Here is a 13803-nt window from a genome sequence, read left to right on the forward strand (position 1 = left end):
TTTCAGTGTTATTTTTTTCATTTTTTTACAGTTAAACGACTTATTTTGTTTCGTAAGTCCAACTTCACTGAAATGTTTCCATTTACATCGGCCGTTGTGTGTCGTTCCTTTACCTGTCCTTTGGCGCTTTTATTATAAAAAAACGAAAACAGAACGTAACGTGCTCTGTCGACAAGAATTGTTGTAAGTTATAAATTCAATATCTTGTCCGTATTCACTATTGATTGCAAGTTGTCCATTGTTATAGAAAGTAGTACATTCAAAAAAGAGACATATATAATTATTACTTCAACAATTGCTAATCATTCTCCTAACTCATGTATCGATAACTGCTAAAAACAGTGGCACATGTGCATAAGCTTAGATATACTGGTATACGCTGAGTAGTGTAACTGTTATCTCGATAATATTGAACTAAAATCTGTCCACCAATAGTTCAGCCCCTCCCCCCTGGACTGTTTTATAAATAAACTAACCTTGGCTCAAAGCCTGGACCTCAGTAGGTGTGTGTCGATAGACTAATTTGTTTATTTTTGTAACAATAACAGGAGAAATGCTACCTCCAAATTTTGGGGTTCGAACCAGGGACCCTCCTAATTTTAGGTGGACACTCTACCTTATTGAACTGACGATCAACCCAGTACTTCTCCTGTCCTTTTACTTTATCTTCGCTTCCGAAGACAACAACGTAACCTTATTCGGGTCACACACAACCCCCGCCCCCCCTTGCTTAGCCTTAACCCATTATTTGAAACAAAGGTTGGCAAGTTCTCCAATTTTGTAACAGGATCGGGAAAGAGAAATGCAACGGCCAGACTGGGGTCCCCTTCATAACTCTAGATGGACGCTCAAAAGTCGCTCTACCGATTGACCTGCCTGAAGAATATTTTTAGAGATAAATATATATAGTCTTTTGGATCTGTCTTGAGAGTCTTTTAATCACTAGTTTTTCCTACCAATTGAGCTAAAGGCAATTTAAAAGTTTTCTTTTGCCACATCGTAAAGAAGGGACAAGATTTGCACCACTGACATATATATGTTACTAATGTCTGAAAAGTGCTGATACACAGATCTTGGTTGTTTCGTGCAATGTTGTTTTGCCCTTATATAAATATATATTCATAAGTTATGAATATCTGTTAAAACACAGGTGACCAGAAAAAATATCTCTACTTTGTATGAACATATTTTTAAGTTACAAAAACCTTTTAAAAATTTTTTTCAGCTTCATCCAACTTAATAACAATTGGGCCCTTAGACATCAGAGATAAATCACATAATTAGATTGCTAACAAGGCAGATAGACTCAACTAATCCAAAATGTCGCTAGCAGATGAACTTATCGCAGATTATGAGGATGCTGATGATGATTTGGATGAACATGAGGCAGAGGTGGAGTCCATGGACATTGCAGAGGTCGATGAAAAGGCTGAAGTTAATTACCAAGATAAAGAATCGGTGAAGAGTGTAGCTAAATTACGGGACAGTGAACAAGTATGTCCTAGCTATTCTATAGGTTCACACTATGGACCTGTTATTAACATGTTTAATCACTTACAATACTTATTCAGCATTAAGTCCATGCTTGTTGATAGCCCATCAATATTCATGACAATTCATGATTACCAGTATCATAAATGCAAACAAAGGCTATACTTCATTGTCCTGTTATAAATCTTCACACTCTTCGTCTAAAGTGGTGTGGAAAATTGTGATGAGGGATATTTTTTAATGCACATGCACTGAAATTATTACACTTACCATATTTATCCAGCAATAATATAAGCCCAGGCCAGGTAATTAGCCCCCTCATTTTCATATATCTCATTCACCCCTAAAATTTCATAATGGACTATTCCAACTTTTGAATCGGAAGAGTTCAAATGTGCCTTCAGGGGTTGATGAGATATATACTGTAACTCTTAAATTTCTTTGATGATACTGATGTTACTGTATATTCTTTTTTTTTTCCTTTCAGCTTGCAACTATTCTATCCAACATAGAAAAATATGCATCACAACCAAGAAGAGATAACGGTAGTGTATAGTTATTTTCTTATGCTTGCATATAAATACTTAGAGACCTATAAGTTTTTATGGCAAATCTTCATCCGTTTTTCATTTTATTAGTTTGATTATGTTTGCATAAAAATTAGAAAAAATTCTCTGCAGAGCTTTTTTTGACTGAATTTTAAAATTGTTTGCCTGAAATATTTTGCCCACCGAAGTATGTGCTCTTCAGTGCATGGTAAATGCTATATTTACTGGCCAGTGTTAATTTTGTCGTGACCATCACATTGGAAATATTATGTATTATTAGCTATCTTTATTCATGTACAATCATAATGAGTTCACTTTTATTAAGGAAGCATATAAAAGGACAGTCAAATCCTGATTGCATTGAAATGGAACTAATTTTGATCGACTGAACCCCTCTTGTTTTGTGACAGATCAATCTGTTTTGTGACTGACCAATCTGTTTTCTGACTGACCCCTCTTGTCTTGTGATTGACCACTCTTGTTTTGTGACTGACCACTCTTGTTTTGTGACTGCACTCTTGTTTTCTGACTGACCCCTCTTGTCTTGTGACTGACCACTCTTGTTTTGTGACTGACCACTCTTGTTTTGTGACTGCTCTCTTGTTTTCTGACTGACCACTCTTGTTTTGTGACTGCACTCTTGTTTTCTACCAAACCAGAGACCACTACTCCAAAAGGTTCCTTGTTTTGTGACAGATCACTCTTGTTTTGTTACTGACCACTCTTGTTTTGTGACTGACCACTCTTGTTTTGTGACTGACCACTCTGTTTTGTGACTGACCAATCTCTTTTGTGACTGACCGCTATGTTTTGTAACTGACTAATCGCTTTTGTGACCGACCACTCTGTTTTGTAACTGACAACCCTACTCTGTAACTGACCATCTTATTTTGTGTCCTTGTAGTGGCTGGTCCAGTGGAGGCTGATCCGGAGTACAAAGTCATTGTGGAGGCTAACAACATCACAGTGGAGATTGACAATGAAATAAGTATGTACATACATGTATGTGGTGATTTTCAAATACTCAGAAATTAGTATCATACGCTATAGCAGCTCCTTTCTGTAAGGAAAACATTCTGTAAGGAAAACATTCTGTAAGGAAAACATTCTGTAAGGAAAACATTCTGTAAGACATTCTGTAAGGAAAACATTCTGTAAGGAAAACATTCTGGGAAATTTAAGTCAAACACTTCAGTGTCTATAATGTTGTGATTTACCTCTCAATATAAATTATTGTTATTCCCAATTTATTTATTAAATGTCCCTCATTTTATATCCCATATTTCAAAGTCCTCGTTTCCCTAGCAATTCATTTATAGGTTGACATCAAGATTGCACTGTGAATGCCTTTACAATGAAATGTTTTCTGTACTGAATGTAACTCAGTAACTGAAAATTTCTACATTTCTATACAGTATTACGTATACATCCTTGTCAAGAGTTATCTCCCTGAAATGTAACGTCTGTCAATATTCTTGCTTTTTGATATCTCATGCATTCTCTTCTTTATTGAATACATTTTAGTATTATGTCACTGTCACACTAAATTGCAGTAATCCTGTTTAAATATGTTCTATGTTAGGTACATTACCATTAAATTTTGACTTGGATGTGGTACAAAAATTGGTATATCTCAATTAAATGGCTATACTTGCATCGAAAATGTTTCTCAAGTGTATAAATTGACTATATCATTTATTAAAGTGTCTGCAGCTAGCTTTAAGTGTAATAAGAATAAATCATAGATCAGGGATCCAATATCCATTTGACAGTGAACATGGATTACCTCAGAAGGTATATTGTTATTAATTGGAAGATGAACTAGAAGTGTAGTAATTCCTTTCAATAAAAAATGTCTCCATCTACTTCGGAATCCGATGTGGCCATACATTTCTAATGGAACTTTATATCTACACAAAAATGGTTTTAACATGTTTCTACCTTTGATTTGGGTGGTCGGGTGGTGCAGTGGATAGCGCACTTGCCTTTCACCAAGGCGGCCGGGTTTGATTCCCCCTATCGGACGTGAAAAGGTTGGGGCCACCTGGGCGACCACGTGGGTGTTCTCCGGGTACTCGGTTTCCTCCCACACTAAGACCCTGTTGCGCTAACATCCGGGCCAACAAGAGTGATTAATATAAGTTGAAATTGTTGTTAAATAAATAAAGTTTATATACCTTTGATTATTTGATGATCTTTACGTTGTAGATGTAATTCACAAGTTTACGAGAGACCACTACTCCAAAAGGTTCCCCGAGCTGGAGTCCCTCATACAGACCCCTATGGAGTACATAAAGACAGTTAAGGTAACGAATTTAAGGAAAGGTAACGGTAGAATTTCATTTAAAACATGGTTGAAATAATAAGTTCTCCTATGCCTTAAGTTATGCTGCACATAACATGACAGGCAGTAGTTCATAGTTTGCCAAATCGTTGGATGCAAAATCGTAAATGCTGATGATCTTGCAGCGTTTTTTTAGTGAAACACTTTAGCATTGTGGCTCACCCCCACCTGCTGTGAGTGGAGAAAGTTTGGTCAGGGTAGGGGATTTCAAATTCTGTGATGTCATGGTATTGCACTATAAATGATTGTGAGCTGTTGGAAGTGCAGACCCATACCAAACAGAACACCTATACAACCTGCAGCAGGTACATCAGCTCACTCTCACACATATACAAGGTACAAAAGGGGATCATGTGGTAAGATGTACTTTGACTAAAGCTGTTCCAACACTTTCTTGATTGTTTTGAATTTATATGTCTGTCATTTCTAGAATAGAAAGCACCCTTAACTAATTTCCTTGAGAAAAGAAAGGCAAACATATTTCACAAATTTCTTTTCTGTTGTCAGGAACTTGGAAACAATATTATGGAAAATTCAAAGAAGAATGAAGTCCTCCACGCAATTCTGGTGCCAGCCACTATAATGGTAGTTAGCGTGACAGCCTCCACGACACCTGGGTAAGTGTGGCAGCCAGGCCCGTATACATGAAACCGTTCTCAAGCTGACACATAAGGATTTTTTGCTCACACTGACTTTCTTGTAACTCACTTAAATCATGTCAAACGCTCAATAAGTCAAATGTAAACATTGAAAAAACAGTATTTAACACTATTGAGTCTCTTCAATTTCTTCCAGATCATTGACAAATTAAGATTTTATCATTAATTTGTAACCAGAACAAGTGTTTATAGGCTCGAGCACAAAATCTATGCTTGAGCATGAGAACAGATTCATGAATATTGGTCCAGGTCTGTAAAATTACTTTGATAGATTTGTGGTAATCACAGTCGTGTTGAACGTGTGGATTCATCTTACCGCAAAATCTGGAACATACCAAAGTCATTCTTAAATTGGTAGTTGTTGTTCCTTGTTAATTGTTCAGCATTTAGGATACATACAATTGTAAGTGCAGCCACTGGTTTACCCATAGTATGACCCCTGGAACCACTTAGTTATACCGTAAACTATATTGTGAGCAGGTGGTGTACTACGTACCTGATATGCTGGGTGCCTTCAGCATATTTCATATAGATCTGAAAGTACACCTACATATCGCCTCCACTAGCATGCACGCATGTATATTACACATATGGAGGCAAGTGTACAGTGTAATCGTTTTTAATCTATACCCCTGGTACCACATAGCTTGGTATTAAGTTTGCCTGCAAGTTTCTGGTAGTCTACCTGTCTTTATCGTAACCAAGCTCTCTGGCCAGTTTAGACAAAACTGTTTGAAATGGTTCACAATTTATTTTTGGTGTTTGCACTCAGAAAATTTCACTCATGGATTAAGATATATCATTGAAGCACTCACATGTACAGTAAACTCCATTGTTACTTTTTGTCATATATATTAGTTTGAAAATAATTCTCTTTGCTATTAAATTCCAGGACGAGTCTAACTGGAGAAGAGTTGGCTACAGTGATGGAGGCCTGTGATATGGTAGGCAGTTATTTCATACATAAAGTGTATTTGATTGTCTCCTGTTGAATGCTGTAGATGTTTTACAAGTACAATGTAATAATACTGTAAATGTACTAATGTTAGCGCACTTGAATTTGAGCCCAGTATTGAATTGTAACAGATAAGCACACTGATGCATATATAGACACAACCTCCAATTTGTTTGCAATCAAAACCATACAAGGAAACTTCAAGTAGCTTAATCATAATTTAGAGCGATCTTTAAAGAGTAAAGTAAGATTACTACTAAAAAATATATGTTTACAGACTAAATGGAAAAAAATCTGTATATTCTGTCATTCAGGTGAAATATAAGTGATATTAAACAAAAACAAAAACAAAAAGTGATAATTTTTAAAATGTGGCCCATGTTTTATAATCCTTGTTTTTCTTTATCTCTTGCACATTAAAAACGAATATATTTTGGACAACAGGCGATAGATTTAACAGAACATAAGGCAAAGATATTCACCTATGTGGAATCGAGGATGACCTTCATAGCACCCAATGTGACCATCATAGTGGGAAGTTCAATAGCAGCTAAACTCATGGGTAGGTATATATACGTACTTGGACGAATGTCAGGTGTTTCACATAGCTGTCAATCCTCCCAAATAATGAGGGAGGGAGACTCCCTCATGTTACCAATCTCCTTTGAAACTCCCTCATTCAAGTCCAAACTCACACAAACTCATAATATCCATCCTGCGGTGGTCAAATGATCTCCTAGTAACTAGTGTGTGTAATGATCATAACAGGCGTGTCTGAATCAAATGATTGCTTTTTGGAGTTATTTTGATATGTTGAAAGGAAAAGATATAATTAGCAAAGCAGTTTCAGTCGCGTTTCACGCAATTTTCTCCCTCATTTGGAGAAATTTAAAGCGAGGGAGATTTCCCTTTAATATTGGAGGTTTCAGAGGTTGACACCTATGGTCACTCTCAGATGTTATCATGTTTTAATATTGATAAAATGGTAGAATTGTGATTGATGATAAGGGTGTCTCAAGTTTAGCATAGAAGCCAAAGTTTCAGAATGTTACCATCAAATGTTAATTGTACTCGAATCAAATTGATCAGTTCACTTTCGAAAAATAATGATCATTTTATTATGTAAAGCATTCACTTACCCGGTAATGGAGGCAGTAAGTTTCTACCAACACATTTAAGGGAGTTGAAGACAAAGTCTGCAAATATATATAAATCTTGGCAATGGCTTGAATATACTTCACATGTAAAATACTTTCAGTTGTCGCAATTGTCGTATAAATACCATCCTCGATACTCCAGGGGTTACATTCACCTTTGCTAGATCTGCACCCCTGGATTATGTCGTAGCAAAATTGAAGGCACTAAGATAGCTGTTTGATTGGTCTCGGGTTAAAAAAAACCTGACCAATCGCTAGGCTAATACCTGTCCTTTGAAGATTACAAAGGAAGTGACAACCGACTTCAAAGCCCGTCAATTCTTATGTGACTGCGAGAATTTTTTGATGTCCATCACAGGATCAAACTAGTCTGTTTGTCTCATCAACAAGGTGGCACACACCGAGCCTTCGATTTTCCTATGACATACTCCAGGGGTGCAGAGAGCGTAAGTGAGCGGAACCCATGGAGTGTCGAGGATGTATAAATACTGGACACTTACTAACCATGGTTTCATCAAAGGATTTCACTTGTTCATCATTTAATGATCAAAGGATTTTCGTCTTCAACATAAGATAGCAGTTTTTGTTTTAAAAAAGGAAGTGGACTTTTTGTACAAAACATATGTAATACCAAACAACCATTTTTGGCACCCTTGTCAAAAACTCACCTCTAAAACAGTTTGAATGAGTCAACATTTCTATAAATGAATTTATTTTCTGATCACAGGTACAGCAGGAGGCCTGACCAACCTGTCTAAAATGCCCGCTTGTAACGTCCAGTCCCTGGGAGCCCAGAGGAAAACCCTATCCGGCTTCTCCATGGCCTCCATCCAGCCTCACATGGGCTTCATCTATAACTGTGACATTGTACAAAAAACACCTCCGGTACGACATTAATAAACTATGTAGTCGTCTTATAGTAGGAACTAAGTTTGTAAAACCCAGTAGCTATATGTATAGCCATTAGTGAATTGGGAAAGAATAGCAATGTTTTTATTGAAATTGGGAATACATTCCTCATTTTTTGGTCATTTGGGGGAAAATAGGGCACTTTTTAGCTACGGGAAACAACCTGTATTCGGCAGTAAAACTGAGCAACAAAAATCATTGGTGATATATGTGTTTTGTCCATGTGTTCAACATGCTTCCAATTAAATATTTCTGTGATCTAATCATTTAATACTTCGAAAAATTGAAGTAAATGCCTATAGCTTTGAGTATGATCCTCAAATATTGTTAAAACAAAAATTCAAAAAACGAAAATTAGCATTTTCCAAATAAGCGTGTCATTGCATGTTAATTCATTTTGTATTTCAAAGGAGTTACGTAAAAAAGCGACCAGATTGGTGTCAGCCAAGTGTACTTTGGCGGCACGCGTGGACAGTTTCCACGAGAGTGTGAACGGAACAGTTGGGGACAGTCTGAGGGCCGATATCGACGGAAAGCTGGACAAACTCCTGGAACCACCACCAGTGAAAAAGGTCAAGGCCCTGCCAACACCTATAGACGCTGCGCGCAAAAAGAGGGGAGGACGTAGGTGTGTAAAACGTTACGACCTTGCTCTCTGATTATTTGGACAAAAAGCAGGACTAGACAATAAGGGTAGCCCGATAGTCTGAAACTAGTGACACGGGACTAGACATTAAGGGTAGCCCGATAGTCTGAAACTAGTGACACGGGACTAGACAATAAGTGTAGCTCGATAGTCTGAAACCAGTGAAATCTCCAGCTTGACTAGTGGTTCTAAAAACTTCTAGCCTGATTGATTGGTCAATATTTTCTATTGCTTATTTTGTGGAATTATATTGAGCTAGTGAAATAGTGCACATGGGCTAGTAAAAAGTTTATACTACTACCCCAATGAATTTGTGGTATTTAAGATTAATTTCTAGCCCTGAAAAAGAAGGGCACTCTAAGCTCCGATAACCTGAAAACGTTTTTTTTTTTTTAATATGATCTTTTATTTGTTTTGGTTTGATGATTCTGCAAAGAACCCAGGCTTGATTGAGGGGCTACTATGAAATGTGGGAATCTATAGTTGGAGATGGGCTTATTGAAGCGATCTAGATTATATTAGAGAATAAATCTGAGGCCTCCAAAGAGGAGGGATGGGCTTATTGCCAGGCATGGGGGAAATGCCAGATGAATATGGGAAGTATTTGCTATCTTCTGCTTATGAATATCAAAATAGTAAGATCTGTGTGAGACTGTAATGTAACAAAATTAATGGTCAACAGTTTCAATACTGTACCAGTGATTTAAGGAAAACCTTTGTTAAAACATCAAGAATATTTGCATTTTTTTTTTCCTGTATTATACATAATAAATATAATATTTAGCACTTAAGGATCCCTGTACCACAGCCGAAAACTGTAACTATGTGTTGGAATCTGTTTTAATCATTTCTGGAAAAGAAAACCATTCTTTGCGGGACATTGTGAGAAATGATAAAATAAGATGAAATAAACAAAATATAATCAACAACAGAGTGCTGAATGCAAAAAAATATCAATAGGACTTCAACCCCGAACTTCAGGTTGATATACTATCACACTCACAAACTGAGGTACCTGTTCAGCATGAGTGTCCTGGCCCAACTGTGCTACAGGTATATCTAAACAGTTACTGTATATAGGAAAAACCACAATGCAGTGGCATGGGACAGTGATCCTTAAAGGGTTGATTAATGTGTTAAAAATATGATATTGCTTTTTTAATATTATTTTGTAGAAAATGTTTGATGAGTACGTGAAAAATTTGCTTGTCATTCACAGGGCTCGAAAAATGAAAGAAAGGCTTGGATTAACCGAAGTCAGGAAAGCAGCTAACAGAATGAATTTTGGAGAGGTAATTGTTTTAGTTACGCTTTCCTAACGCTGTAACAGTAAAAGCTCAATATACTGCCAGCCAAATATTTTGATGTTATAGAGAGGTTTGGCAATATATCAAGAAAGACGAATTGGCAAGAATCAGGAGAAAGGGGACCTCGAAATATATTCAAAATCACAAGTATTTTTACTATATTTCAGAGGGGTGGGAAAACAAGCTTAGAGCTCATATTATCCGGTATTTTCTTCCCTTTATAAATATGTTGGCAGTATGTGAAGTAGGAAATGAAGTAAGGGGCACTATATTGAGGTAGTAATGTGAATTACTGAATTGGTCCTAATACATATATACATACATATATATATATTTAGGTAACTTAGTAAGTAAGGCCAATCAGAAGTTAAGGAACATCATGGTTGTTTATTCAAACACATAAATTAATTGATGTTTATTTGCATAACTATTTTCATGATTTCGATTTCTCACTAAAAAGTGTCCATTAAAAATTCAATGATGTACAGCAACTGTTATACCATAAGATGTCCTTGGTTTTCACTATTTTTTTTAATTTAATTTTGTAGAAATCTTTGGAGAATTGACTCACTGTATAGCAGTTTGCAATTGATCAATGATTAGAATCCCTAAATGCATTCATATAGAACATTTTAATTTTTACCAAACTGCACTTTGCTAATCTCTGTGATTTGTTGTATCCAGATAGAAGAAGATGCGTACCAGGATGACCTTGGCTTCTCCTTGGGAACACTGGGTAAATCGGCATCAGGTCGTGTTAGGGGGCCGGTAGTCGACTCAAAGACAAAGGCCAAGATCTCCAAAACCTTACAGGTAAGTCAGAAATTTGTGTTTTAATTTTGAAAATAAATATGAAGTTGAGTCCCAAACATGGTAAAGCCCATTGACGTGAAAACATTTTAAAGATCCCTGTTTGACCACTGCAGGCAAAACACAAAAGAGCTCCACTGTAGGTTTTGTACTTGCAGTAACCTCCCTTTAACTCTGTGTTTTGGATACAACTGTAGTGCAACTGACTTGTGTTACTTCTGTTGATCAGGGAGCTCAGTTAGTTAGAGCAATAGTTTATAAGGATTGAACAGCATTTTTTTCAATGTTCATGCTGGTATGAATGCAAAGTGGTTCATATTACATATATGGAACCGATTTGCATTCATAACGGTATGAACTTTGAAATATGCTGCCATTCAATCCTTTTATATACATTTTGAATTTTATAGCTATGATTGATCTAAGCATAGGTATTTCCTTATATTTTCAATATTTAAGTATCTGTACCGTCAGCGCAAACAAGATTCCTGGAACAGTCAAATGTCATCAAAATTGTTGCTTCTAACAGTTAATGCCTCGCATGTTTCGAGGCAGAAGCTTCAAAATGACGCTGATTAAATTACATTCATAGCCCTATGAACACAATTTTTTCGAATAATGCTCATAGAGAAACTTGCAGTGGAAATGTAAATATAATGATTTGAGGTCAAGGATTCTTATTCTGGTCTGGCTGCATTGCCTTGTTACACACAAAGATTTGTGTATTAAACCCTATTGTAAAACTGTACTAAATTCTTTCTTCCCTGATCAGTTGAAGGTACAGAAGCAGAACCAGACGTGGGGCGGCAGCACGACGGTCAAACGACAGGTGTCCGGAACAGCGTCCAGCGTGGCGTTCACTCCTCTGCAGGTATGGATGAAATTTATGTACAGTGAAAAATCTGTGATAAAATTCCCCTGTAATATCCTGTTCAAGTTCTGAACTCAATTGGAAAAAGAAAAAATCATCGGGGGGTACTTTTTGGTCAGGGTATAAAAAGTATCGGGGGGTACATTTTGGTCGGGTGTATAAAAAGTATCCGGGGGTGGGGAATTGAAGAGAGGTTGGGTAACGACTATAACATAACTGTAAATGTTTCTACTCGACTCCCCAAACCTTATTGTGTCCAGTGATTGAGAATTATTTTGGCATAATTCCTGGCCTCGGGGGTAGGGATTGGTGGGATAGGGGTGGATAAATATTCCACTGTAATGTCCTGTTCAAATTCTGCACTCAATAAGATAAAAAATACAGAAATATAAGATTTTTCATAGGGGGGTACTTTTTGGTCAGGATATAAAAAGTATCCGAGGGGTACATTTTGGTCGGGTGTATAAAAAGTATCCAGGGGGTGGGGAGTTGAATATAGGTTCGCTAATGGCTATAACATAACTTTAAATGTTTTTACATGACTCCCCAATCCTTATTGTGTCCAGTGATTAAAAATTATTACGGCATAAATTCCAGGCCCCGTTGGTGGGATAGGGATGGATAAATATTCCACTGTAATTTCCTGTTCAAATTCTGCACTCAATTAGATAAAAAATACAGAAATATAAGATTTTTCATAGGGGGGTACTTTTTGGTCAGGATATAAAAAGTATCCGGGGGGTGGGGAGTTGAAGAGAGGTTGGGTAATGTCTATAACATAACTGTAAATGTTTCTACTCGACTCCCCAAACCTTGTTGTGTCCAGTGATTGAGAATTATTTTGGCATAATTTCCTGGCCCTGGGGGTGGGGATTGGTGGGGTAGGGGTGGATAAATATTCCCCTGTAATATCCTGTTCATGTTCTGAACTCAATTGGATAAAAAAAAAAATAGATTTTTTTTTTTTTCATAGGGGGGTACTTTTTTGTCAGGGTATAAAAAGTATCTGGGGGGTGGTCGGGTGTATAAAAAGTATCCGGGGGGTGGTCGGGTGTATAAAAAGTATCCGGGGGGTGGGGAGTTGAATAAAGGTTGGGTAATGACTATAACATAACTGTAAATGTTTTTACATGACTCCCGAAACCTTATTGTGTCCAGTGATTAAAATTTATTTCAGCATAATTTCCTGGCCCCAGGGCCGGATAGATATTCCCCTGTAATATCCTGTTCAAGTCCTAAACTTAATTGGATTAAAAATAGAGAAATGTATTTTTTTTCACAGGGGGGTACTTTTAATGCAGGTATAAAAAGTATCCCGGAGACTTTTTGGTAGGAGAGTAGGTTTTATGCATGAGGGCAACTGTTGCAAATCAAATAGATAATAGTTAAGATCTGATGTTTTGTCTTGAAATAATTGTTTTATTAATATGTGTTTTTGTCTTAGACAATTGTTCTTCAAGATCTGATATTTTATCTGTATTGAAATGATACACACATTTTACGTTGACAGGGGTTGGAGATTGTGAATCCTCAAGCTGCAGAGAAGAAGGTGTCTGGAGGAAGTTCGACCTACTTCTCCAGTACGGGTAGTTTTGTGAACGTGAAACAGAACAGGTGAAGAGGACATGAAATCTACACACACACACAAACAAAAACTGGACTGATGTATGATGTTATTCGTGCATCAAGTTGCGACTTTAATCTCGCCACATTATAGCACATGTTCCAGTGAAGGAAGGTTACGATGTTAAAAACATGTCTGCTGGCAAGTCCAGGGGACTCTTCGTCACACGAGGACTTTTAAAGTCCTTAATGTTTTGTTTTGTTGAGAGATTGTAATCTAAGTTCATCAGACAGGTGACTTATTGACAAATGACTAAATGAGTCTGCATCACTTACAGGACCTCTATTTGTGAAGAATTATGATCGCTTGTGGTCAGTTGATATTGGTCAGTTATGGCAAAACAGTCAAGAATTCATACAGTGGACAAAATTAGCCCTGTTGTCACGTTTTATGTATTGTTACTGTCTTTATTTTATCATTTCTAGGGGCTTTTATTCAACCACTCATTTTGCACATTGCAGTTTAATAAATATACCATACTA

General features: G+C 36.8%; 1 protein-coding gene across 1 annotated transcript; it reads left to right on the top strand.

Annotated features, from left to right (window-relative positions):
* Nucleotides 1-81: 81 nt before the first annotated feature.
* LOC110455671 (U4/U6 small nuclear ribonucleoprotein Prp31-like) lies at nucleotides 82-13803 on the top strand. Its single transcript, XM_021505933.1, has 14 exons — nucleotides 82-183; nucleotides 1226-1494; nucleotides 1979-2036; nucleotides 2944-3027; nucleotides 4248-4345; nucleotides 4891-5000; nucleotides 5935-5986; nucleotides 6442-6559; nucleotides 7882-8039; nucleotides 8474-8691; nucleotides 9929-10001; nucleotides 10701-10829; nucleotides 11599-11697; nucleotides 13208-13803. Exons 2-14 carry the CDS (start codon nucleotides 1321-1323, stop codon nucleotides 13313-13315), a joined length of 1479 nt encoding a protein of 492 aa, XP_021361608.1. The 5' UTR covers nucleotides 82-183; nucleotides 1226-1320; the 3' UTR covers nucleotides 13316-13803.

The sequence above is a fragment of the Mizuhopecten yessoensis genome, unplaced genomic scaffold (assembly GCF_002113885.1).
Source record: "Mizuhopecten yessoensis strain PY_sf001 unplaced genomic scaffold, ASM211388v2 scaffold8361, whole genome shotgun sequence".
NCBI lineage: Eukaryota > Metazoa > Mollusca > Bivalvia > Pectinida > Pectinidae > Mizuhopecten > Mizuhopecten yessoensis.

Excerpts from the sequence above, each read along its gene's own strand:
- LOC110455671 (XM_021505933.1), top strand. The coding sequence starts at position 1,321 with ATGTCGCTAGCAGATGAACTTATCGCAGATTATGAGGATGCTGATGAT. Across the intron at positions 5,001-5,934 it reads ACAGCCTCCACGACACCTGG|GACGAGTCTAACTGGAGAAG; the intron begins GTAAGTGTGGCA and ends ATTAAATTCCAG. Across the intron at positions 6,560-7,881 it reads AATAGCAGCTAAACTCATGG|GTACAGCAGGAGGCCTGACC; the intron begins GTAGGTATATAT and ends TTCTGATCACAG.